This window comes from Kogia breviceps, chromosome 9 (genome assembly GCF_026419965.1).
Source record: "Kogia breviceps isolate mKogBre1 chromosome 9, mKogBre1 haplotype 1, whole genome shotgun sequence".
Taxonomy (NCBI): Eukaryota; Metazoa; Chordata; class Mammalia; order Artiodactyla; family Physeteridae; genus Kogia; species Kogia breviceps.
The window spans coordinates 45,947,445-45,974,498 of NC_081318.1; the positions used below are offsets into that span (position 1 = coordinate 45,947,445).

Consider the following 27,054-nt stretch of genomic DNA (forward strand, 5'->3'; position numbering starts at 1 on the left):
AGCCTTGGGTGTGTCATCCCCTGAGGGGGATAACAATAACCACCTCAAAGAGTCGTTGCAATAAGGGCTGAGGCCATAAAAAGGCAATGCAAACCGCAGACAGCCTCACAGGTTAGAGGGCACGGGTATTATTTCCATTCTGCAGGCACGGGCCCTAAAGAGGAAGGGGACCCAGGAAGCAGGGCAAGGAGGGTGGATGGAGAGAGAGGGACCTGCCTGGGGGAAGGAAGAGAAAGCAGAGATGCCCAAGCCCTTCCCCTACTGCCTTCCACCTCACTTCCCCCAGTCCTCTTCCAAGTGCCGGCACCTTCCTTCCAACCGCGCCTCGAGGAGCCCTTCCCTGCAAAAACCCCTCTGCTAGCCTTCGCCTGCTTCGTTCTTGCCGCCTGCCACAACGCTTCCCACATAGCGCTCAGAGCCCTGCTAACTGTCACCTCCTCCACAAAGGGACACCTCCCTTGCCCCAGAGAGATGTGCCCCATCTCCCTGCAGACATCCCCTTCCTAAGAGCGCCCACCCCCTGCTTTTCGGGTGCCAGCCGTGTCCCTCCAGGCAGCAAGGACTTGGAGGGCCTGGGTTATGTTGTGTCCGTCTGGCCCCATGGTGCCCAGAACTGGGCCCTAACCCTGCAGGTGCACAGCAAACAGGCCCTAAATGATGTGAGCCTGCCCACACCCAGCCCTGCAGAACGGCCTCCAGAAGCTGGGTCCCAGGCCCTGTTTGGAGGCAGGCTGAAGCAAGCTTCCCACCCAAACGGCTGAAGCTGGCCTGGAACAAAAGGTTCTTTCAAAAGGTTAGCGGCTTGGGTGGGATGGGCAGGGAGGGAGGGAGGAGATATGGGGATACATGTGTATGTAAAGCTGATTCACTTTGTTATAGAGCAAAAACTGACACACCATTGTAAAGCAATTATACTCCAATAAAGATGTTAAAAAAAATTTTTTTAATGCAAGTTATGGTCACCTTTGAAGGAAAAAAAAAATGGTTAGTGGCGTTATACAGCAGCCAACTAACACAACAATGTAAAGCAATTATACTCCAAAAAAGATGTTTAAAAAAAAAAGGTTGGGCTTCCCTGGTGGCGCAGTGGTTGAGAGTCTGCCTGCCGATGCAGGGGACATGGGTTCGTGCCCCAGTCCGGGAGGATCCCACATGCCGCGGAGCGGCTGGGCCTGTGAGCCATGGCCGCTGAGCCTGCACGTCAGGAGCCTGTGCCCCGCAACGGGAGAGGCCACAACAGTGAGAGGCCCATGTACCGGGGGAAAAAAAAAAAAAAAAAGGTTAATGGCCTCTCCCACCTCCTGAGGCCTGTTCTCTGTACCTGGGCACCTGAGCAAGCCCTTCATGGAACAAGGAGGTATGTATAGCTCTGGGGTGAGTGGGTAGGGGTGCTAGATGCACCGAGCGTCAGGAGACCCTCCCAGCTCTGCCACTAACCCTGGCATGGCGTGGCCTGGGCTTGGTCGCCCTTCTCTGCATCCAGCCCTCAGGCTCTGTCTATGCGCAGACCTGCTGCCCTCAGCCACACCCACCTGGCACTCACGGGCCATGATTTGCCATCTCAGCAGCCTGGGACCAGACTATGCCGGCTGAAATGAGGTGGAGAGTGAAGCCGGTGGACAAGCATCAGTTTGGTCTGGGACTCCCTGGGGTCCTGTTTCCCATTCTCCCTCTAAGTGGACAGACACAGCTGACCAGCGCCTGTCATTCCTCCCCTAGCCCAGGATGGGAGATGCAGGCACAGGAGACTCGGGTGATGGTGTCAGCTGTGTGCCAACCTGCCCTTAATTCTCAGAACCTTGGTCCCCACAGCTGCAGAATGAGATGATGGTCCCGGGCCTATGGGCCTGTCCCTTGGGTTGCTGGCAGCCCCCAAAGCCTGGGCTGGGCTGTTCCAGGCCAGCCTCAGCTACCTGGGCAGGACACTTGCTTCTGTCTGCCTTCAAACACGGCCTGGGACCCAGCTTCTGGAGGCTGTTCCACAGGCCTGGGTATGGGCAGGCTCACACCATTTGGGGTCCGTTTGCTGTGCACCTGCAGGGGCCCAGGGCCCCTCCCTCTCTCCTCCGCCTCCAGCTGAGGCTGGGCCTCCAGCAACTGCCTTCCTCGGGTTGGGGGAGCCAGCTGGAGAGCTACAGGATGGAGCTGCGCTCACTGCACGGGAGCTGCGGGCTCCCAGAAAAGGAACCTGGGCGAGGAAGGAAGGTCAGTCGAAGGAAGTGGGGTCTTGGTGGAGCATCTGCTGCTTCCGATGACAAAGGTACCAGCAAGCCCTTTGGGTCTGCCTCCTACCCACCACCACGGCCTCCTCAGACACATCTGCTGAAAGCACTCACTAGCACGGCCTCCACCAGAATCCAAGTCCAGGTTACAGGTGACTTGGAATTCATTGAGAAAGTTCCTCTCCTCCTGTTTTCCAGCTATAGTCCAAAGAGCCTGGCATGTCGGGAGGGAGGGCCATTTACCATCCTGCCCGGTCTCCCGTGTCCCACCTGGAAGACCCAAGGGAGAAAGGCCAGGCTCCATTCAGGGCTGCAAAGCAGTTGTCCGTATCGAGCCAGGGTACCCGGTCTGGGCAGTTCTGTGTGCACCTCCCATCCTGGGCTGGGAGAGTTTAGGGGGTGCGACACGAGGGTGGAGGAGAACGCTGACAAGTCTCCTATCCTTTCCTTCCCCCAGCACAGCACAGCTAGGGCTACCGAACACCTGGGCTTCTCAACCTGAACAGCCCCCTGCTCGAACCCTTACGCTGCCATCCACTGGCCTGCCCAGCCTCCCTGAGGTGGACTTCGTCCACCTTCGTCACGGCTTCTCTCCACTTCTGAGAGTGGCGTGCAGGGCCTCCATCAGGCCCAGATCTGACTCACCCCCGAGTTCAGGCCTGCTCTTGGCTCCTTGATACGTCTCACACCTCCAGTTCCTGACTATACAGCCCATCCCTTCCCCAGCCAGTGTGGTAGGTCCCTGGAGGTTTTGGTCACCTTCCGGGGGAGGCCCTGAGTCTCACCTGGCCCACAATAGCTGCGGCCCGGGCCTGGCCACCATGAGGCATCAGGAACAGTGGCAGCCCGAGAAAAGGGTCCCTGGAGCCCGCCGTGCAGGAGGCTCCTCCGAGAACACGACAGAGACAGAGGAAAGAAGAGAGAAGAGACAGAATGGGGGAACACCAAGTCCCAAAGACACTGTCTGCGCTCCTGGACCCAGCCACTCCCAAAGCCCTGGGCTTTTGATATCAGTCAGTTGCATTGTTTTCTGTTTACGCTGGCTAAGAACCATGCTTCCGTCACTTGCCTTCGCCTGACCAACACTCATGGCTGGCTTTCAGTTCAAGGCTATTTCACTGTGCTGTTGTTGTTTTCCCTCCGCTGGAGATGGTTACAAAGAGCACAGAGACACGTGGTGTGGAGGCTTCTCCATGCCCTCAGTGTCTGGCTTGTGCTGCTCGAAAATCACTTTGGCAGATGACAAAGTACCGCCTATTTTGGACTTTCAAGATCGCCCTTGGGCATCCAAAGTTGCCACTGTAATGAATGCCAAAGGTCTACTGAATGAAAAGGTTTTCTTCACAAGCTGTCTCCTCTCACCGCCCAGGCCTAAGTCACACAGGGTGGCGGTGGGGGGCAGCGCCCAAGCCCTCCCCTCTGCCGAGGGGCTGGCCCACCCCTGCACTACACTGTGCAGGGCTGGCTCGGAGCTGGCCTTGACCCCAGAACCTTGGGCATCCTTGGGGCTTTTGAGAATGCGCTGGGGAAAGTTCTGGGCCATGCGGTTTGGAAAGCAGGGGAACGAGGAGAACATGAAAGCCTGTATGAGATTTACTGTAAGCAATTCGAGATCTTAGGAAAGAAAATAGATGGCTTGAAATCAAGCAGAAAATAATGAAACCTTCTCAAGGCTTTGCACTCAGCCTGGGGTAAGCAAAACTCAAAGGCCAGCTTTGCCACTGTTCTTTCAGCCTCTGAGGGTGAAGTGTCCAGGCTGCACTCTGCTGCATTTGTGTGTCTGCCCATGGCGCCCTCACCCTGGCTCCACCCAAGGCTGGGGACAGCCCGTGGACAGGAGGCAATGACTCTGTTGTGACAGCTGCCCCTGGGCCTCAGGCATGACTCTCAGGGCCTTGCTAGGAGGAAGGGACGGCCATGCACTCAGTCAGACTCACACTCCTGCCCACACACAATCAAGTCACCCTTCGCACAATCTCAGACACAACCGCCAAAACCCACATCGTCTCACACCCAGCCCCTCAGACTCACCCATCTCCCGTCCACACACGCCCTGCCACAAACGAACACATACTCACACCGTGTTCGGCTGCGTTTCCCAGCCCCTCCTCCCCCAGCTCCACTTCTCCTGGCCGAACAACATATGATCTGAGAGACTTGCTCTCTTTTTTGGGCTACCAGGTCATGTTTTCAACTGCCCAAAGTAGCACCGGATCACCCTGAAATGGTATCAAAGGGTTCAGCAAAGCTAAAACTGGACCCCAGAGCAGGAAGGCCCTTGGGATCGCCTGGTCCTGTGGTTTTTTTAAGCTGTGTTTGCAGAACTGGGGCTTCCCCCTAAGAGCAGTCTCCCGGCACCAGGGAGGACCCATCACCCATTGCAGGACGTCCCTGTGGCCATGTCTCCACCACGAGGCACCAAGCCAAGACTGAGGGCAAGACAGGACAGCACGGGGCACAAGAGACTCCTGAGCACAGCTGGGAGAGAATGGGACCAGCAGCGGCCACGATCCGAGGCCTGCCACCCACCCACAGCCCTGCCAAGCACACGACATGTATTTCTTCGTTTAATATTGTGAGGCAGGAATTATCATCCTCATTTTACAGAGTAAGAAACTCAAGCTCAAAGGAGTTTGGAGTCAGGCCTGAAACCAAGTCTGTTTTATACCCAAGTTCAGGTCCTTAAACAGCAAACCCAGAGAACCCCTTCTGGGGCCAGGCTGCCTGGGTCGCGCTGTGTGACTTTGGGGCAAGACACTCGCCTCTCAGAGCCTCGTTTCCTCACCTGAAAGACAGAGACGGTGATGGTGATCGCAATAGTGATCCCTAACAGGGTTGCCGTGGGGATTATATGCGTCTCGTGTAAAATGCTACAGCAAAGGATCTGGCACACAGGAAGCTTACTAGATGCCGATTGCTATCCTTCTCACTGCCGATGAGAATGTTCTCTACGCTGTCTTCTCAGAAGAAGGGAAAGGGAGGCCACAGGAGTAAGACAACTCCCACCAAAGCACTGCCGGGGCCAACGCTAAAGCAGGTTTCTGTGCAGGTCCTCCTGGAAGGCAGGGGCCAGGCTGCCCATAACTGCCCTGGGAGGCTTCAGAACCACTGGCCTCCAGGACCCAGGGAAGGTCCTCGGGGGCCCTAAGCAGGAGAGACTGTCTTTATATACTCTCTTTGGGGACAAGGGGAAGGAGGGGACCCCCACTGCGTTGCGTGTGTCTGTGTGTGTATCCATGTGTCTCTGTGTATATCTGTGTGTCTGTGTATGTCTCTTTCTGTGTCTATGTATGTCTCTCTGTGCCCGTGTCTGTCTGTGTGTATCCGTGTGTCTCTGTGTGCATATGTGTCTGTGACTGGTGGAGGGGGAGGGGCATGGCAGTGCTGTGACTGCCGGCCGGCCCATGGGCACGAGGCTGTGCAGGTCTAGCGAGGTAGCCTCCCCGACACAGAAGCCCCACAGGTGCCACGACCTAGGCAGGGACTGAGCCCTGCGTGTCTTGGCTGGAGTGGGGGGGGGGGGAGATGGCAGAAACAGCCCCAGTGCTCCAGCTCTGGACAACGTGAAGCACAGCCTGGACATGGGGCCCCGAAGGCCCCTCAGATGGGCAGGGCTGCCAGAGCAGCTCCCTAAGGAATGTGCGTGTGAACAGGGTGCCCGGCCCCCAGGCTGACAAGCCCTGTGGCACCTAGAGCAGAGACACTGAGCACAGAGACCTTGACCCTCAGAGCCAAGGGGCCCCCATACAGATGGGGAAACTAAGGCCAAGAGGATTGCAAAAGGGCCTGGCCCTCCTGAGAGCTCAGCTTCCCCTCAGGGAGCTCAAGGGTCTCACCCACACACCCGTCAGCTCAGGGATTAGCAAACCCAGGCCTGGGGAGAAGGCAGGGCGGCTTACGGTCGCCGCCGTGCACATGAGCCGGGCCAGGAATGAATCATATCATTATGGCAGGATTAGAAGGAAAATGCCATTAGAAAGTGCACACACATGCATTTAATAAGGTCAGGAGCAGCGAGCAGCAGGCAGGCTAGCAGCACGAGGCTGCAGAGGCCCTGCCCTCCTCCTCCCAGCCGCACTGGAGGCCACGGGGAACTCGGACAGGGCCCGCCCAGGACCAGGAGTGGGGAGCGAGCGTCTCTTTCTGCTGGGCCTCCCCAGCCTGGGCTCCCCATGGCTACTCTTTCCGCCTCCCCAGTTCCCAGGGCCCGCCCGCTCACCGCTGTTCCCAAATCTTCCCCAACACCACACACCCCTGCAAAGTGCAAATTCATTCCCCCAGGTCTCCACGCCCTCTGGGGTCTGCGCTCTGCTTGGAAGTGGATGGGGCAATCGATTGTACTTTACAAACCTATTAATGTGCTGTTAACCTGCTACCCTCCCTAGTGACATAATGACAAATACAGAAAAGAGGCCTAGAAAGCTCCTAGGGAATGAGGGTGATGGCGGAACTCCAGTTCTCGGGCAGCCCGGGAGGCCGCGTTTGATAAGGATGCAGGGAGTCCAAGCCGGGGACCCAGCCTCCTTGCTCCCCCGGCCTCCAAGGCCCTAGGGCACACTCAGCCCCTCAGGGTTGGCCCTAGACACGAACCTTGAAGCCTTTGGGACTGCCTTGGCCTACAGCAAGTTCACAGGGCTCTCAGTCATCTTCCAGTTATTACGTCCCCGCACATGTCTCGGGGTGGGGGGTGGGGTCCACGTGTGTACTCGAGTACATGCCCATTGCAGTGCCTCTGGGACACCAGGGAGTCTAGCTCTTTGGGGGTCTTTTGGATCTGAATCCCATGCACTCCCCAGCACACGTGGGGAGACGGAACAGAGGATAGCACTGAACACACATGTACAAAGAATGTAACTGTTCTCTCTCCCCTGTCCAGCCAACTGCCCCTAGTCCACTGCTTCATTCACCCATGCTCACTACGCACCCACTGTGTACCCAGCTCTGCCCTGGGCTCTGGGGGAGGCAGCAGTGAACCAGACAGACAAGCCCGGCTCCCGGAATTGAAGGAGGAAGATACTCACAGCTCTGTGGACCTGGACAGGATGGCCGACAGCATGAGCAGGACACATCCGTAGGGGCCTGCTTCAAACTGGGAAGAGGAGAGAGGAATGAGAACCCATCAAGTGTCTGCACCCTCCCTCCTCTCACTTCCTTGGGGACCACGACCCAGGGAGCAGCCTGACCCCGAGACAGCTGCTTCCAGCCAGGTCCCAGAGGTCGCCAGGTAGCCCCACGGCAGATCTCATGCAGGTCTCACTAACCAGACTCCCTGAGGGGTGAGGAGCGCACCAGCCTGAATGACAATGGAGCACATGCGGTGCCCGCTGAGGAACACCCCCACGACCTCCGAGTCCCAGAAGTTCACGGACAGCAGTGGCCTGGGGCGGCCTCCACTACCGTGCAAGTGTCTTCTGCTCATTATCACATTTAAAACTATCCCGGGACTGTGCTATAAATACTGTTATTACTGCCCTCTGCCATGTGAGGAAACTGGGGCTCAGAAATTGAGTGACTGGCCCGAGGTCACACAACTTGCAAGTAGCCCAGTGGGTATCCAGGGGACTCCGTCTGATTCCAAATCCCTAACTCCTAAGGGATCCTAAGAACTGCACTGGGCAGAGAGTAGCAGAGAGCAGGTTGGAGGAGAATCGGGTGTGGAGGTGCCAGTGAGGTGAGCATGGCAAGTGCAAGAGCAGATCCCATCGTTTCAAATTTTTTTGTTCACTGTAGATTTTTTGAGATTAATTTTAATAGTTTTAAACTATTGCACTAAAATATTATTTATGCTGATTACTGAGGTCTGGGGGACCCCTTTGAATTTGGGGAGCGCCTCACTCATCTTCCCATCTTCCCCTAGTCTCGACCCTGGTTTGGAGCCCAGAACCTGGGGCCTGGCTGCCTGGGTTTACATCCCGGCTCCGCCACTCCTAGCTATGTGACCACAGGGACATTTCTTAACTACTCTGTCCCATCTCCTCCTCTGTAAAACAAAGACAACAAAAATAGGACCCATCCTCATGAGGTTGTTGTGAAGATTAAGTGAGATCATTCTTGTAAAGCACTTCAAACAGGGCCTGACACCTGTGTTAGCTATTAGTATGATGCTGGGTCCTCACTGCCCACGTGTCCAGTGAGCCCAGCAGGCCACGGATTACTGGGATGGACTATGTCATTTCTGCTTCCTGAAGGAACACCACCTCCCGACTGCAAATGAGTGTGAAGGCCTTACTCATCCCACTATGGGGACGATACCACTTTTGGAATTGTTGATGAAGAGGCTGCCTGTTACAACAGTCAGTGTTCCTTATGGGGTGATCAGTTTCTTTTCGAACTTAAAACTAAAAAAGAAAGCTTACTTTCCTGGAACAATGAGAATCATATAACTTATCATATTTCCATTTTGCCTTGGCTGCCAGGAAGCTCAGAGCCAAATATGATGTTCAAACTACTCAAACTATTTTAGCTCAAACTTCTGATAGAATTATCTTTTCTTTTCCTCAAAATATAGACTTTATCAAGGGAAGACGAATACTGTATGTTATCACTTATATGTGGAATCTAAAAAATAAAACAAATGAATTAATACAACAAAGAGAAACAGACTCACAGATATAGAGAACAAATTAGTGGTTACCAGTGGGGAGAGGGAAAGGGGGAGGGGCAGGAGAGGGGTAGAGGGATTAAGAGGCACAAGCTGTTATGTACAAAATAAATAAGCAACACGGACATATTGTACAGCACAGGGAAATATAGTTATTATTTTATAATAACTTTAAATGGAGTATAATCTATAAAAATATTGAATCACTATGTTGTACACCTGCAACTAATATAATATTGTAAATGAACTACACTTCAATTAAAAATACAGATTTATATTTTCTAAATATTATATATGTATATAGTCTTTTTTTTTTTTTTTTTTTTTGCGGTACGCGGGCCTCTCACCGCTGCGGCCTCTCCCGTTGCAGAGCACAGGCTCCGGACGCGCAGGCCCAGCGGCCACGGCTCACGGGCCCAGCTGCTCCGCGGCACGTGGGAACCTCCCGGACCGGGGCACGAACCCGCGTCCACCACATCGGCAGGCGGACTCTCAACCACTGCGCCACCAGGGAAACCCTGTATATAGTCTTTATTTTCACCCAATAATTCAATTAGTCAGTCATTCAAGAAAAAAAAAATTACTGCCTGAACTTTTTGTGCCAAGAGGATGCTCCCTGCTAAAGCTATACCTGCAAACAAGGTGGACACGGATCTGCCCTCGCGAGAAGTCACTCAGGAAAGAGAGAATAATAAGCAACTTGAAAAAAGTGGGGAAGGGGCTCTGCAGTGATGGGAAAAACAAGGTTCCCTGGAAACACACACACACACAGGAAGGGCCTTCAATGCAGACTTAGGGCTTAGGGAAGGAGGGAGCGGCAAGGAAGGCTTTCTGGAGGAAGTGGTGTCTAGACAGAAGCCCAAGGGACAAGGAGGAATCAGAAAAGGGGATGACGTTGTTCCAGGTGAGAGGAGAAGTACATGCAAAGGCCCAGAGGCAAGAGAGGGAAGGTTTACCATGGCTGGAGCACAGAAAAAACCCCAAGGACATCATTTCTTTTAATAAGTACTTTAAAATCTTTTTTTTGGAAGCAGAAATGGAACGAATGAATCAACAATAATCTTAAATCAACGTCATCTTAATTCTGTGATCTCAGGCTAGGCACTTCACTTCTGTGGTCCTCAGTTTCCCATGTGCAAAATGAGCATAACAAATACCTCCCTTGCATGTTTCCTTAGGTTATGCTGCACGTCCTGTGAGGCCAGGTCGGTGGAAGTGCTCTGACAATTGCAAAGAGTAATGCTGATCTCCTTGCGCAGGCGGACAGAGGCCTGGGAGGACTCGGGCCACCAGTGCCCTTGTCACAGCTCTACTACAGTCTTGTCTGTTGCTTCAAGGAGTGACAAAGCGCTCTCAGTCTCACTTTCCCCTTCTGAAATGCCTACCTACTTCTGCCATGGACTTGCACATTGTCTTGGGGAGGCCACAGCACTTCCTGGGTCTGTTTCCCCCACTGCCATGCCTTCCTACTCGCAGGACTGCCATGAAGTAAGGAACATATACTCCCGCTGTAAGCCAACTCTCTGTGTAAACGTGGAGAACTATTATTATACTCAGGCTAGCATTTTCCACAGTCCTTGGGACACGTCCAAGGGGACCTCATCCTGAGCCGTGGATATGCCCCTGCGTGTGGACAGGTTAGGTGAGACTGCAGAGGGCGGGGACATGACCCCCCGACCTGGGGCCTCTGGCCCTTGCCAGACGGAACTCGACTGAATGGCACCAGTATCCCATTTTGTTTTTCAAACGTTTATTATTATAAAATTATCTCATCAAATTCCAGCTGCCAAGCCATGGAAGGCCACAGGGAGAAGTGCCTGCACTGAAAGGAGAGTCCAGGCAGGCAACTGGGCCAGAACCCACCAGCGGGGTCTGGAAAAATGTCTGGTACCGCTTGGGAAGAAGAGGTCATTCCACCAAGCTGCTCTGGCCTGGGAGAGACCCGAGTCCACCAAGAACCCCAGTGGGAGGCAGGGGCGGGAGCATCCCCCAGTTCACAGGGGGCGGCAGCCAGACCCCTCACCAGGAGGGTGAGCGGTAATGCAAACACAGCAAGGAGGCTGTTTATTTTGGGCAGACGTGGTTCAGTGTTCATTTCCAGGCCTGGCACGAGGAACCCCTCCTAGGCCCAGACCATGAAAAATGAATTTGGTGAGGGTAGTGCTGAGGCAGCTCAACGGCTTCCAGCAAAAACATAATTTCAACTGCAGGGGGAAAACAACGCCTTCCAGAGCGAGGGCCAAATGGTGACCGCTCGTACCCAGGGATAAAGGCCAGGAGAGGAGGGGGAATTGCTCTGAGCCCAGAGGTGTGGCAGGAAGTAGGCGGCTCCCGCCCCTGGCGAGGGTCCCACTCTCAGAACCTCTTTCACACTCACTGTCTTGCTTGGGCTTCATCGAAACCCTGGGGGTACAGGCCAAGGGAGGAGGGAGACCCCATCTATAGACAAGGATGTCGACGATCTTGGTGCTGAAGGGCCACCCCAGGGCCGCAGGGGCAATGATGGGGCCTCAGATCCTGGGGTCATGGCAGCAATCACCCCAGGGCCCCTCCTTTGCCCCACAGGGCTTCCCTCCTGCAGCTCTGCGTCACCTGACAGTGTGAACAAAGGTGCCCTTGGCCCTGGCCTCCCTGAATGCACCCTGATGCTGTCAGGATTTGCTCGTCTCTCAGATGCATTGCTGTATTCTCACGCTGCTCCGGTATGTTTAATAAAAGGTGTCCTTTCTGCTTATTTAAATTGCCTGGTCCTTAATTTGGAAGACATTCTTTCCCATGCGTTTAAGGTTCTTTTTAAGATTCACTACTGGACAGTAAAGAGCTGGAAGTTACCCGCTAACTAACTGCCTCATCTTCCACTTTCCAGATGAGGCCACTGAAGCCCAGTGACTTTCCTGAGGCCACTTGTGACCAAGGAATAAACCAGAGGAGGTCCCGGAGCCTCTGCTCCAGGCGCCCCATGGCCCTGAGCCGGTGGTGAGCACGCTGCATCTACAGACTGCCCACTGGGTTATGCTCATGAAGAACCAGAGAAAGCCAGGGACGGGAACAAGTGACAGCCAGCCCAGGACTCCCAGCGCCAAGGCCAGGACCCCTCCTACATCAGAGCCCCTCCCACGCACCTGCGGGACAGGCTGGTGCAGAAAGGCAGCATCCCTTGGCTCTGGCTGCTTCTCTCTGCCATGCTTCCCTCCCGTCTCTACCTGTCTACAACTAACCCATCTCAAGGTTGCCTCATGCGATCATCACCATGGTGATGAAACACCCACAACGAAAGCTAACGACCACCGGGAACACGGAGCAGGACACGGTGGCTCCAGGCAAACGCTCTGAGACAGGCACCGTTGTCATCATCCACGCGGTACACAGGAGGAAACTGAGGCACAGGGGGGTCCAGTAAGTTGCCCAAGGTCACAGAGCTACTAAGGGGTGTAACCTAGATGCAAACGGCTCCAGAGACAATGCTCTTCACCCACCCCGGGAGCATTCAACGACCTCCTCCACAAAGCCCCGAGGCTACAGCCCAACTCTGAATTCCCTCAGCCCTCTGATGGGCTGCTCCCAGGCCCTGGTTGGGTTCCACCCCATCTCACAGCCTGGAGCAGGTGCACGGCTCTCCTCCAGTAGACAGGATGCTCCGAAGGCCCCTCCGGGCCCAGCCCTGCTTCCCGGGATACCAAGCAAGGTCCTCTACTATCAGGTTGGAGGTGCTCAGACCTCCAACCCAGCCCAGGAACCCATGTCCTAGTCACCTCCCCAAATGGTGCTGAGCCGCACTCACTGACAAAGTGTTCTTTACCTGCAGAGGTAGCTGCTTGCCCTCGGACAGAGAGAAAGCTCTCATAACCACGGTCTGATAGCGGCTCCCCTTCAGCCTGACCCTCTTCCATCCCTGCTTCTGCAGCCCCCACTGCAGCAGCTCTCTTTACCTGTAGCCACGGCCAGCCCTCCAGGACCCAGTGGCAGAGGTCGGATCCTCTGCCCCCAAGCCCACTCTTCTCCAGCGGACATCGCCCTACTACCCCAGGGTGAGGATGAACGGGGAACAACTCCAGTTCACCACCATGTCTCCCACAAAGAAAGCAGAAGCTTAGCAACGCACATCCCACAAACTAAACCACTGTTCATACCTGTTGGACTCTCTGTTGAAGGAAAGTCACCAGATCCTCGTAGCAGGTCAAACTGTGGAGTATGAGCTGGGAAACACAAACACACAGGGTAAACTGCCCAAGCCTGGTGGACGGTCCCCCGTGCTGGATTCGTTTCTGTGGCCCTAACTTCAGCAGCTGCAAGACCCCGCTAGGGAATGTCCCTGCAGTCAGAGAGCGGTTACCTCGGGAGCCGGGGTGGAGAGGCACTCCTACACCTGTGTGTGATTTAAAGGCTGCAGGGCCCAGCTGGGGTCTCTGGGGCTCCCGCCCTGCAGCAACACTGGCCCTGCCTTTAGAGGCCCCAAGATTGGAGACACCATGGGACTAAAGCCACAGAGCCAGCATCATGCATGGATGGCCCTGCCGGGCGGGGATGCACCCTGCAGGCTAGTCACAGATATCTGAGGAGCACCTTGGGGGCGGGGATGGTGGGGGGACAGGGGAGTACAGGGTGGGTAACCCACCCCCAGGTCGCCATCACCAGGCCTGTTCTAAGCCCAGCAGGCAGTGCCCTGAGTTCAGAGCAAAGCAGTGGTTATGCGTCTCCTGTGCTTTCTCATGCAGGTAAGAAAAAAACACTTTCACAGATAACATCCAACAAAGTGAGATGCTTATTTAAGATCTCAGGGCCACACATGCCCAAAGGGCCACACATGCCCACACCCCAATCCCAGGTGGAGGATTCTGCTGGCCTGGGCCACAGGGAAGGCTGGCCCATCCCCAACTGAGGGAGGATTTACTTATATGAAAGGAGACTGTCCCCAAACAAAGCCAAAGGTTGGGTGATAATTTTCCAGAAAGCCGTACTGTTTCTAAGACTCCATCTGCTTTGTATTTCCCGGTTGGAGTGAACTGCTGTGTTCTCGAAGCCCTAAAAAGGAAAGGGAGATGCATGAATCTCTGCGCAGAGAGAAGACATGCCCCAGAGCCAGGGCAAAAACCACATGGGCTGCTCAATGAGGACAAACCAAAAGGTGGCCCAGAGGAAAGAAGGGAGCCAAGCGCACCTCGTTTCCCCGCTTTGAACTCACCCGCTAGGCCGGGTCCAGAGAACGCCACAAAACGGGAGGGGGTGGAGGTGCGGGTGCTAATATGGGATGGAAAAAAGACAGCCAAAGGAGAGCTTGGGATAACCAAACCCAAATCCTGGTAGCAGGAAGTTTGCCTCTCACCCACCGACGAGCATGCTTCCAGACTAAGGAATGCTCACTTGCCTTTCATCTTTAGGGACTTGAGGAAGTCCAGCCTCTGTCCTCTTGGAGGACATCTGTTTACACAGCATCTGCATGTGCGGCCCAGGAAGGCATGGACTAGAAGCTGCATTTGGGTTTGGGGCCACTATGACATTAGCCTGCTGTGCAGCCTTGGACCAGCCACCGCCCCTCTCTGGGCTTCTGTTTCCTAATCTGTAAAGTAGGGAGAGATTGAATTTTTGCCCCATGTGCTCTCTAGGCTGCCATGCAGATCCTAAGGGCCAGGGTTTGTAAGTTACCTGGAACATGGGTACCAAGGACAAGCACTCGATAAGAACAATAGTGATAATGATGATAATACCTAACACTGACATGATACTTAGCATGAGCCAGACCTCATCCTAAGTGCTTCATACTATTATTTATCACTTATTTATATGGATAAATTATTTAAACTGATCGATGATATTGTCATTCATTATATACCATTTTATTTATGTTGACTCGTTCAATTCTCACATTCACCCCATTAAGTCATCATTACAATCACCCCTATTTTCCAGGTGAGTAAACAGGCTAGGCACAGAGAAGTCGAGTCAGTTAGTCAAGGTCACAGAGCCAATAAGCAACAGCACTGGGAGTCAGCCTTTGGAGTCTCTTAAGTACTGTGCTCTACTGACCACTGTGCCCCCTTCCCGGCTGTGGCCCCCGTATCCGAAGGGCACCCCCTTTACTAAAGCTTAGCCACACAGCTGGGATGAAGTGATGCTTCCACTCTGAAGGGTCAGGCTGAAAAGCCGGCAGACCATCCACATAGATGACGGGGACGGAATCCTCCACCAGTAGGACAGAGGTGGCAGGGAAGAAGACTGAGCTGGCTCCACTGCTGACCTCTCATGTCTCTGAGTCTCCTCACCGGAACGGGGATCCAAGTGACAGAGCAAAGAGGAGCGTGCCTTGCAGACTGGGGGGAGCAGTACAAATGACTGGGTCGACCTAGAGGCTGTTTTCCGAGGTCTCCAGATCAGAGAAATGTAGAGGGGAGCAAGCTGCCGGTGGGGGGTGGGGGTGGGGGCATGGGTTTTCTCAGGCAGGTTCCATCCGCCAGCACCCCCTGCAGAGAGGGATCCCCCCCCCCAGATCTGACCCCTCTCGACCGGAGCCACGTGGAGGGCTGGCCCTCCCCTGGTGTGGGGCTGCCCAGCACATCAGGCCAACTCTCTGGGCTCCTCCTGGCCTGGAGCACAGGGCAGGGGTCTGGGAGGACACAGACACGGTCCTCAGGCCCAGATGGCCTGTGTGAGACGATGATTTCCCCAAGGACAGGAAAGCGCACAGCCAGCTGGCCTGTAGCTGTGCCCGCCCGAGGTGGAGTGGTAGCAACACAGCCCAGGGAAGCACTTACAGTGTGACCACGGCTCTCTTGTGGCCTCCAGCCCGCCACACAATGTCCGCGATGGCCAGGGCCAAGCAGCGGGTCCTACGAGCGTTTGAAGGCTGCAGCTGCCTGAGGACGAAAAGGGAAGTGTGTTTATGCCTATGGAGACAGCCATCAGAGACGGCGCAGCCCTGTGGAAGATGGCCTGTCCTTTCCTCTGCTGCCCAGCGGAGCCCTGCGGCCCAGGGGCTCGGGCAGAGCCTGGGAGGAGAGCCTCCGCAGATGAAGACCAAGGGAAGAGCTGTGGGGTGGGGGTGGGGGCCTGGCAGGGCTGGAGGAGGAGCAGGCTGAGGAAATCACCCACGGGAGTGAAGGGGCCTCTGGAGACTCGGCAGGGCCCGGAGCCGTGGAAGAAAAGGCTGCGGGTTCTCACAAAGCCCAAGGGACTGAGCCCGGAACTGCTGCCATCCCAGGCAGGGGCACCGCCCTGCCCCGCCCAGCCTTGGCAAGTCCCGACACCCAGCCCCTGGAGACGGCGGCTCACGCGAGCAGGTGCCCCGCGCTCCCCCAGCTGATAGGAGACCAGACCGTGAGTGCTGAGGGGAAAGTAGCCTGACTTGCCAGTTACTTGGACATAGGGCGTGGGGACGTGGGAAAGGGAGGATTCGAGATGACGGCTGGGCTTCTGGTGAGTGCATGGTAGTGCCACCAACTGAAACGGGGAACACAGTGGGGGAGGGACGGGGGGCGGGGCTTGGGCAGCTGGAGGTGCACGTGGGACGCCCAGGTGAAGCTGTCGTTCTAAAGCCCAGGAGAGCAGCTTGGGCTGAGTAGAGAGGCTTACGAACCAGCAGCGTGTGAGGGGTCCTCGGCACCCCCGCGTGGCTAAGATTTCCCAGAGAGAGGATGAGGAAGGCAGAGGCGGCGGCCAAGGCCGGAGCCCGGTGGAACTCCAGCGCATGGGAGAGGCAGGGGAGACAGGCAGGAAGGGCAGAGCTCGGAGACGGGCCGTTACAGTCTTAGGAGCAAAAGGGCTGAAGGACAGGCAGTCAGTGGTTGTCAAAAATGGCAGAGAGATCTCTCACCATAAAAAGGGTAACGAAGAGGCCCTTAGTGCATGAAGTCCATGAGAAAAACAGAAGAAGCAACAGCCACGTACAGACGCTCTTTCCGTCTCCAGGACTCCACAGAGCTGTGCGTCTTGCCCACCACCCCTGGATTCTGGGAAGTTTTCTTAAATTCCTACAAAGGCAGGCTGAGTGTCTGAGTGTCTCACTAACTAACAAAACAAAAGGGGCTTGACGCCAGGGCTCCCAGCAACGTAGAGGGAGCTTCCAGGTTTTCAGTCACCAAGTACCCTAAGCTCTAGGCTGAGCTGTGGGGTGGGGAGCAGGTGAAAACTGGTGTTTGTCCTTCCTCTCCAGGGTAGGAAAGGAGAACCCAGAGACCAGGACACAGGTCACCATGGTGGGCGGCATGTGGTCACAGCCCAGCCCCTGGGCCACAGAGCCAGCCGTCTGCACCCAGGCTGTTGTGGTCCAGTGACTTTAAAGCGGGAGGCAACGTGACATAGGGTCCCTCAGTTTCCCCATCCCTAGACTGGCTGGGGCAGTAGTACCTCCTTCATCGTGTCGGCAGCTTTAAATGAGATGATCTGTGTAAGGTCCATGGCCCAGTGCCTGGCACGTGGAGAATGCTCAATAAAGGGCACCCACTGCTGTTGTCCTTATGGAAACGTCAAGTGCCCACTTTGGCTGTGGCCAGAGAGTTCACAGGATGGTGAACTTCCCTATATCTGATGTGAAAATGATGACAAGCCGCTGATACCAGGCAATGCTTCTAACTCAATGAGACAAACAAGCACTCGACCACTTGACAAATGAAAGGCAGACTGCCTGGTACGTCTGCAGCCTCAGGAAACCTGCCTGCTCCTCTGGAAACAGCTACCACACCACCAGCAAACCGGGCACCTGAGATTCTGGAAGCACTAGCCCTGGGCCACTGTCAACTATGAAAACAAAGGTGAGGAAACATTGCTCTGGGATTCAGGAGAGGCTGCCAAGGACCAAGGAGGGCGTGGAAAGCGGGGCTCATTGGACAAAGGAGAAAGGATCCGGGTGTGGAGGCGAAGGCCAGGGAGGGCAAGGGGCTTCCCCAAGACCTTGAGCCAGGAACGGAACCCAGGCCCGACCACTGCACTTCTCCCAGTGCTACTGTTTTCTGGAAAGCTGTGTCTGGAGCTGACGCAGGGAAGCGCATGCTGGAGAAGACATAGGGAAGGATGGAGAGACTAAATGGGAGCCCATGAAAAGAATGAGAGCTTTTGTGTAGAAACACGGAAGTTCAGAGGGTCTGTAATTAGAGCCTGTGAGACCTGGAAGATAGGCTGGGCCCAGGAGCCAGATCTCTTGATAGCATTGCAGGTGCAGGAAAGATGAGCTCAGAGGCAAAGGGATGCTGGTCCCCAACACCAGGAGCTCCAGATGGCTGGTTCCACCTCGCCACGCTCTCCTTCTTCCCTCACTGCTGTTTCACTTTGTCCAGTTTTTACTAACTGTGTGACCTTGGGTGAATCATTTAGTCTCTGTGCCTCAGTTTCCCCCTTTTAAAAGGGGACAATAATAGTACCTCCTTCATAGGGTTGTTTTAATGATTAATGAAGTAATACGTGTGAAGTGCTTCTAACAGTGCCTGGCATGCGATAAGTACTTAATATATGTTGGTTGTTTTTTTTTTTTTCTTTCTCTTTCTTTAGAGAGAGATTATGAGGAGAGAGATAATGAGGAGAGAGATTATGAGGAGAGAGAGAGAGATTATGAGGAGAGAGAGATTATGAGGAGAGAGAGAGAGATTATGAGGAGAGAGAGAGATTGTGAGGAGAGTGAGAGAGATTATGAGGAAAGAGAGAGATTATGAAGAGAGAGAGAGAGATTATGAGGAGAGAGAGAGATATTGTGAGAAGAGAGATTATTAGGAGAGAGAGATTATGAGGAGAGAGAGAAATTATGAGGAGAGAGAGATTATGAGGAGAGAGAGGGAGATAATGAGGAGAGAGAGAGAGATTATGAGGAGAGAGAGAGATTATGAGGAGAGAGAGAGATTATGAGGAGAGAGATTATGAGAGAGAGAGATTATGAGGAGAGAGACAGAGAGGGATTATGAGAGAGAGAGATTATGAGGAGAGAGAGAGATTATGAGGAGAGAGAGATTATGAGGAGAGAGATAAAAATTATGAGGAGAGAGAGAGATTATGAGGAGAGAGAGATTATGAGGAGAGAGAGAGAGATTATGAGGAGAGAGATTATGAGAGAGAGAGATTGTGAGGAGAGTGAGAGAGATTATGAGGAGAGAGAGATTATGAGGAGAGAGAGATTATGAGGAGAGAGAGATTATGAGGAGAGAGAGAGATTATGAGGAGAGAGAGATTATGAGGAGAGAGAGATTATGAGGAGAGCGAGATTATGAGGGGAGAGAGAGAGATTTTGAGGAGAGAGAGATTATGAGAAGACAGAGAGAGAGAGAAATTATGAGGAGAGAGAGATTATGAGGAGAGAGAGAGATTATGAGGAGAGAGAGAGAGATTATGAGGAGAGAGAGAAAGATTGTGAGGAGAGTTAGAGAGATTGTGAGGAGAGAGAGAGATTATGAGGAGAGAGAGAGAGATTGTGAGGAGAGCGAGAGATTATGAGGAGAGAGAGAGATAAAGATTATGAGGAGAGAGAGATTATGAGGAGAGAGAGAGATTATGAGGAGAGAGAGATTGTGAGGAGAGAGAGAGATTATGAGGAGAGAGAGAGATTATGAGGAGAGAGAGATTATGAGGAGAGAGAGATTATGAGGAGAGAAAGATTATGAGGAGAGAGAGAGAGATTATGAGGAGAGAGAGAGAAATTATGAGGAGAGAGAAAGATTATGAGGATAGAGAGATTATGAGGAGAGAGAGAGAGATTATGAGGAGAGAGAGAGATTATGCGGAGAGAGATTATGAGGAGAGAGAGATTCTGAGGGGAGAGAGAGAAATTATGAGGAGAGAGAGAGAGTTTATGAGGAGAGAGAGATTATGAGGAGAGAGAGAGAGAGATTATGAAGAGAGAGAGAGAGATTGTGAGGAGAGAGAGATTATGAGGAGAGAGAGAGAGATTATGAGGAGAGGGAGAGAGAGATTATGAGGAGAGAGAGATTATGAGGAGAGAGATTATGAGGAGAGAAAGATTATGAGGAGAGAGAGATTATGAGGAGAGAGAGAGAAATTATGAGGAGAGAGAAAGATTATGAGGATAGAGAGATTATGAGGAGAGAGAGAGAGATTATGAGGAGAGAGAGAGATTGTGAAGAGAGAGAGAGATTATGAGGAGAGATTATGAGGAGAGAGAGAGAGATTATGAGGAGAGAGAGAGAAATTATGAGGAGAGAGAGAGATTATGAGGAGAGAGAGATTATGAGGAGAGAGAGAGATTATGAGGAGAGATTATGAGGAGAGAGAGAGATTATGAGGAGAGAGAGAGAGATTATGAGGAGAGAGATTGTGAGGAGAGTTAGAGAGATTGTGAGGAGAGAGAGAGAGATTGTGAGGAGAGAGAGAGATGGTGAGGAGAGAGAGAGATGGTGAGGAGAGAGAGATTATGAGAGAGAGAGATTATGAAGAGAGGGAGAGATTATGAGGAGAGAGAGAGATAAAGATTATGAGGAGAGAGAGATTATGAGGAGAGAGAGAGATAAAGATTATGAGGAGAGATTATGAGGAGAGAGAGAGATTATGAGGAGAGAGAGATTGTGAGGAGAGAGAGAGAGAGATTATGAGGAGAGAGAGAGATTATGAGGAGAGAGAGAGAGATTATGAGGAGAGATAGATTATGAGGAGAGAAAGATTATGAGGAGAGAGAGAGATTATGAGGAGAGAGAGAGAGATTATGAGGAGAGAGAAAGATTATGAGAATAGAGAGATTATGAGGAGAGAGAGAGAGATTATGAGGACAGAGAGAGAGAGTTTATGAGGAGAGATTATGAGGAGAGAGAGAGATATTATGAGGAGAGAGAGAGAGATTATGAGGAGAGAGAGATTATGAGGAGAGAGAGATTATGAGGAGAGAGAGAGATTATGAGGAGAGAGATTATGAGGAGAGAGAGAGAGATTATGAGGAGAGATTATGAGGACAGAGAGAGATTATGAGGAGAGAGAGAGAGATTATGAGGAGAGAGAGAGAGATTATGAGGAGAGAGAGAGATTATGAGGAGAGAGATTATGAGGAGAGAGAGATTATGAGGAGAGATTATGAGGAGAGAGAGAGATTATGAGGAGAGAGAGAGAGATTATGAGGAGAGAGAGAGATTATGAGGAGAGAGAGAGATTATGAGGAGAGAGAGAGATAAAGATTATGAGGAGAGAGAGATTATGAGGAGAGAGAGAGATAAAGATTATGAGAAGAGAGAGATTGTGAGGAGAGAGAGAGAGAGATTATGAGGAGAGAGAGAGATTATGAGGAGAGAGAGAGAGAGTTTATGAGGAGAGAGATTATGAGGAGAGAGAGAGAGATTATGAGGAGAGAGAGATTGTGAGGAGAGAGAGAGATTATGAGAGAGAGATTATGAGGAGAGAGATTATGAGGATAGAGAGAGAGATTATGAGGAGAGATTATGAGGAGAGAGAGAGATTATGAGGAGAGAGAGAGATTATGAGGATAGAGAGATTATGAGGAGAGAGAGAGATTATGAGGAGAGAGAGATTATGAGGAGAGCGAGATTATGAGGAGAGAGAGAGAGATTATGAGGAGAGAGATATTATGAGGAGAGCGAGATTATGAGGAGAGAGAGAAATTATGAGGAGAGAGAGATTATGAGGAGAGAGAGAGATTATGAGGAGAGAGAGAGATTATGAGGAGAGAGATAGAGATTGTGAGGAGAGTTAGAGAGATTGTGAGGAGAGAGCGATTATGAGGAGAGAGAGATTGTGAGGAGAGAGAGATTATGAGGAGAGAGAGATGGTGAGGAGAGAGAGATTATGAGGAGAGAGAGAGATTATGAGGAGAGAGAGAGATGGTGAGGAGAGAGAGATTATGAGGAGAGAGATTATGAGGAGAGAGAGAGATTATGAGGAGAGAGAGAGATTATGAGAGAGAGATTATGAGGAGAGAGATTATGAGGAGAGAAAGATTATGAGGAGAGAGAGAGATTATGAGGAGAGAGAGAGAGATTATGAGGAGAGAGAAATTATGAGGAGAGAGAAAGATTATGAGGATAGAGAGATTATGAGGAGAGAGAGAGAGATTATGAGGAGAGAGAGAAATTATGAGGAGAGAGATTATGAGGAGAGAGAGATTATGAGGAGAGAGAGATTATGAGGAGAGAGAGATTATGAGGAGAGAGAGAGATTATGAGGAGAGAGAGATTATGAGGATAGAGACATTATGAGGAGAGAGAGATAGATTATGAGGGGAGAGAGAGAGATTATGATGAGAGAGAGATTATGAGGAGAGAGAGAGAGAGATTATGAGGAGAGAGAGAGATTATGAGGAGAGAGAGATAGAGATTATGAGGAGAGAGAGATTATGAGGAGAGAGAGAGATTATGAAGAGAGAGAGATTATGAAGAAAGAGAGATTATGAGGAGAGAAAGAGAGATTAGGAGAGAGAGATTATGAGGAGAGAGAGAGAGATTATGAGGAGAGAGAGATTGTGAGGAGAGAGAGAGATTATGAGGAGAGAGAGAGAGATTATGAGGAGAGAGAGAGATTATGAGGAGAGAGAGAGAGATTGTGAGGAGAGAGAGAGATTATGAGGAGAGAGCTATGTTGGTTTTTAAAATCTTCTTTATGGCTGCACTGAGAAGCTTTCAGGCAAGCGTTACCTGCTTCAGTAAGTTAGTGCGGACCATAGTGAATGTTTGGAAGGTGAGCTGGTAGCTCCGTCTGGAGGTTTTCCAGCATAGACATTCTAGACTGAGGATACAATCCAGGCATAACTTTGCTCCACTCCTGTCCGTGTCGAGGGATTTAGCTGGGGAGTGCACGGGTCACATCTGTGCTGTAAGAGGAGCCTGTGGCGAGTATGTACAGTGAGGACTGGAGGGAGGGAATGATGGAACAGCAGTGCTGGTCGGGCACTGGCTGTACAGCTCAGCTGAGGAGCAGGGCACCCCGGCCCTGGGCAGGGGCGGGAAGGGGATGGGCGTGGGTGCTCAGGAGGTGGGACTGACACGACTGACGGTCACCTGGATGGGGGTGGGACAGGAAACAAGCCATGGGGATGACGGAGTCCACTACCGTGGGTTGTGATTCCAAGGAGATGAATGTCCAAAATGCAGACCCTGGGCCAGATGCCCCCAAGCATCGTTCCAGCTCGGCCCCTCTGCCAGGTAACCAGCCACAGGGTATTCAGGGCTGGGGTGCGTGAGGATGACAAGAGGAAGGAGGAGGGCACTGCAGTGAATCGCCGGCCTCCACCTTCACCGGGGAACTCCGGGTCTGACTTCACCTCGGTGACCAGGGTGGTCCTGCACTGCCTTCATCAGTCACGCACGCGCTTATCCAACCCCTACCGCGAATCTAGCGCCTGGCCGGGCTCTCGCACCAAGAGAAGTTTCTTTAAAATAAGAGTCTAATACCTCACAGAAGTGTAGGATTTGTCTAAGGATGGGCTATGTGCGTCCGGAAGTAATACATCCTGTGTTTGGCTTAATTACCCAAGTCTTTAGGATTAAAAAAACGTTTCAGGGCTTCCCTGGTGGCGCAGTGATTGAGAGCCCGCCTGCCGATGCAGGGGACACGGGTTCGTGCCCCGGTCCGGGAAGATCCCACATGCCGCGGAGCAGCTGGGCCCGTGAGCCATGGCCGCTGGGCCTGCGTGTCCGGAGCCTGTGCTCCTCAACGGGAGAGGCCACAACAGTGAGAGGTCCACGTATCGCAAAACAAACAAACAAACAAAAAGATGTTTCTACCATCATTAACTCAAAACAGGCTCACCAGTCCATCCTGACATACCCGCTAGTCTGAGCCTATAGAAGAGTCAGAAGAAAGCTGGCAAATGACTGCAGACCTTTCTGCCCCCTTTCAGGGTCAAACGCTGCCAGAGCTGGCCTGGGGACCACCAGACCTGGGTTCCAAGCCTGGCTCCACTAATGGGTCCAGAGGGGCCTTGGGCAAGTGCCCCTCCTTCTCTGGGCCTCGACTTCCCCAGTTGAGAAGGGAAGTAGAGGTGAGAGGACAGCTCCCTTGCCTGTGGCGCTCCCCAAGCCTGCGGGGGAACAAGGCTCACCATCGCCTCCCACGAGCCAAGCCGGCTGGCACAGCCCCTCCTCAAGTGGAAAAACACTGAGCCCTGCCGCTCGGCTCTGTCGTCCCCAGTTGAGGAGAGGCCGGCTGCCGGCCTGATGGGATGAGTCTTAATGAAGCCAGACAGTCCTGCAGAAAAAACACCACCTCTGCCAAGAAGCCTTTATTTCAGCATGATTTCCCTGGAGGCCGCAGTCACATCCTCGTGTGGCTTCGTAAACTACAGAGCCTAAAGAGCTGCAGGGCTTCCCTGGTGGCGCAGTGGTTGAGAGTCCGCCTGCCGATGCAGGGGACGCGGGTTCGTGCCCCGGTCCGGGAAGATCCCACATGCCGCGGAGCGGCTGGGCTTGTGAGCCATGGCCTCTGAGCCTGCGCGTCTGGAGCCTGTGCTCCGCAACGGGAAAGGCCACAACAGTGAGAGGCCCGCATACCGCAAAAAAAAAAAAAAATAAAAAATAAAAAAAAATAAAGAGCTGCACCTTGGTCACTGAGAGTCCGTCTGGGTGTCCAGCCCTCAGGTGTTTCAAGCCCATGACACTCAGCCTCGTGCGGGGAGATGGCGAGCAGGGGGTCATGTCCGCCCACTGCAGACCCAGTGCAGGAAGGCCCACCGGCCCTGGTCCCGGAGCTCCCAAAGTGCCCAGCATTCGGCAGCTGCAGGTGCCGCCTCTGTGTGGCATGAGGGCCAACGCAGTGCTCCTAAACAGAAGAGCTTGCCTGCTTTTTTCTTCCTTTTTTTTTTTTTTTTTAAACCAGATCATTTCTGAAATCTTGGAATTTCAGAGTCAAAAGGGAGTACTGAAGGCTCAAATCCAGCTCAGCACACCAGCCTGCGCAGCGACAACAATGACCTAAACAATCAATATTAAGATCGTACAAATGAATCAGGGAAACCAGAGGAGCTGGGGCTGCGAGAGGTTTATGCAGGGATGTCAAATGTCATCCTTTACTCACATGAGGCAGCAGACGCCCAGGGGTTTGTCGTATTACTCTTCTGATTTTTTTTTTTTTCCCAAATTAGGAAAAATGGGGAGGTTCTGCCTAGAAGCCCTTCATCAACTACAGAGCCTAAAGAGCTGCACCTGGGTCACTGAGAGTCCATCTGGGTGTCCAGCCCTCGGGTGTTTCAAGCCCATGACACTCAGCCTCCCGGCACCAGCCCCTCCTGGCCTCTCTGGCTCGCCTGAGGCTCAGAGTCTCTTCTAGGGCACAGTGTGGTATGACTGACATGCTTGGCTCTGCCCCGGAGGTCAGGTGTGAACCGGGACAAGCATCTTTCCCTCTCTGGGACTCAGTTTCCCCGTATGTATCACAGCAGGCGATCTCAAGGTCCCACCCACTTGCACAGCCCTTGATTTACAAAGGATTTGGTTTGCATTTCCTTACTGAGTCAGACTTGGGCAGGACAGAGATTCACAAATGGAGAAAGTGAGGCCTTGCTGGCCCACAGCTGTAATCCAGGTCTCTGGCCGGTCCAGTGCTCTCTTCAGCAACCGCCATCCTGGGACAGGGTAAGGACCACACAGCTGGGCACTCCCCGCAGCCTCAGCACGGGCACCTATAGGCTGCACCGACACCCACTTGGCAAGGACGACTTTCTGTGGCCTCCAATCTGCAGGGCCTCACCTCAGCAAACGGCGATCCAGACTCCACTCTCACCTCCCCCGTGCGGCTGCCAGCCCCAGGCCCCAGCCGCTCGCTCCCCTTGGCTTTGCTTGACCCAAGTCCTAGCCTGAACACAGGAGGACTCTCTCCTCTCACCCCCAGTCAACCTCCAGCCCCGAGGCAGGCTCATGCCTCAGAAAAGCTAGGTCCACAGCAGCAGAAGCCAGAGGAGGAGACATAGGATGGGGGTTGTGGAGTCAGCTGGTGCTCCTTGCCCACAGCCCATCACCACTGGGACCTCCCCCAGCTGGTCCCCCTCGGAGCCCTGTCTCCCTGAGTCTCCTAAGGCACTTTCAGCGGTCGGAGCTAGATGAGAGCAGCAGGGTCACTGGGACGAGCTCTCCGCCCCTCCCTCTCCGTTGGGTAGGAAGAATGCCCACTATTGGGCCTGCTCGGCCACCAGCACCAGCAGGAACCCAGACCACTATGCTCAGCCTGCATGGAGAGCAGCTCTGGGTGCAGGGCCTGGGGCCGCAGGCGTGGAGGTGCAACAGGGGAGGGACTTACGAGGAGCACCCAAGGTTGTGGGACTCCAAAGAAAGGTGAGGTCGCTCTTCTGCAGCATGAACCCTTCCGCGCTTCCTGTGGGCGGGACCCTGCCTGGCCAGCAGGCCGAGCTCTCCTGACTGCTCGGCACAGGCCTCCTCGGGTCCAGCCAGGCAGCCTTCCCCCAGAGCGGGGCTCCTTCCCGCCAGGCACACCCCACACATAGTTCCCGGCAGCCAGCAGCCCCTTCCAGCCTCCTCCAGCTGGTAGGCCTCCTGCCCTACCAGCCCGGCCTCCGAGGACCGTCAATCTAGCCTGGCCCCAACTCCTCTTCCCACAGCTGGTACAGTTTTCTTTCTACCCAGAGCCCGTCTTGGGTCCCCAGACTGAATGGCTTTCTGCCTTCCAAGCCCTAGCTCCCCTTTCAGGTGTGGCGAGCAGGACTCTCTCCCGAGGACGTGCCTGGGGATCCAGAGGCTGTCACATCCCCTTAGTGGGGCTGTAGGGCGGGTGACAAGGAGCCAAGCCTGCCTTGTGCCCAGGGCAGAAACAGGCCTTCCGGGAACCAACTTATACACCCCTTCCTGACTGTTGGGCAATGATCTACAACTTCCCCCAAGAAGTCCAAAGTCCAAGTTCAAAAGCAGCTCTGAAGGGAAGTGGGGCTGAAATGAATTCTCAAACACCTCCCACGAGGGCCAAGGCCAAGACTTGACCTGAGCAAGCCGCTGGGCCCTGAGGGCCCTCTGGCAGCCTGGCCCGGGTCTCACCCTGCCCCCTACACTCTGCCCTGGCCACTCCCTGCCCTCGGGCCTCTGCACATGTTGTTCTCCTTCCTGGAATACTATCCCCTCCCCTCCCAGTCAGTCTGGATAACTCATGTTTGTCTGTGCGTTCATTCAACGAAAGTTCCGAGGGCCTCTTCTGTGCACTAGGCCTGGGGCTGGATGCCAGGGACAGGCTACGGCCCAGGCAGCTTAGGAAGGCCCCTGTTCTCAGGGGGCTTGTGTTCTGGGGCACAGACAATGGACAGGTAATGACTTGGATAAAAAGGGCATCCAATGGTGGGGGCCTTGCAGGCAGCGTCTGGGG

General features: G+C 53.5%; 1 protein-coding gene across 1 annotated transcript in view; it reads right to left on the minus strand.

Annotated features, from left to right (window-relative positions):
* MINDY4 (MINDY lysine 48 deubiquitinase 4) overlaps positions 1–27,054 on the minus strand; it is a 116,010-nt gene that overhangs the window by 25,702 nt on the left and 63,254 nt on the right. Inside the window, exons 10-13 of the mRNA XM_059073570.2 lie at positions 15,573–15,674; positions 13,782–13,845; positions 12,954–13,019; positions 7,244–7,311 (exon numbers count right to left, since the gene is read on the minus strand). Of these exons, the coding sequence (XP_058929553.1) occupies positions 7,244–7,311; positions 12,954–13,019; positions 13,782–13,845; positions 15,573–15,674 (300 nt within the window). The remainder of the gene's footprint in view (positions 1–7,243; positions 7,312–12,953; positions 13,020–13,781; positions 13,846–15,572; positions 15,675–27,054) is intronic.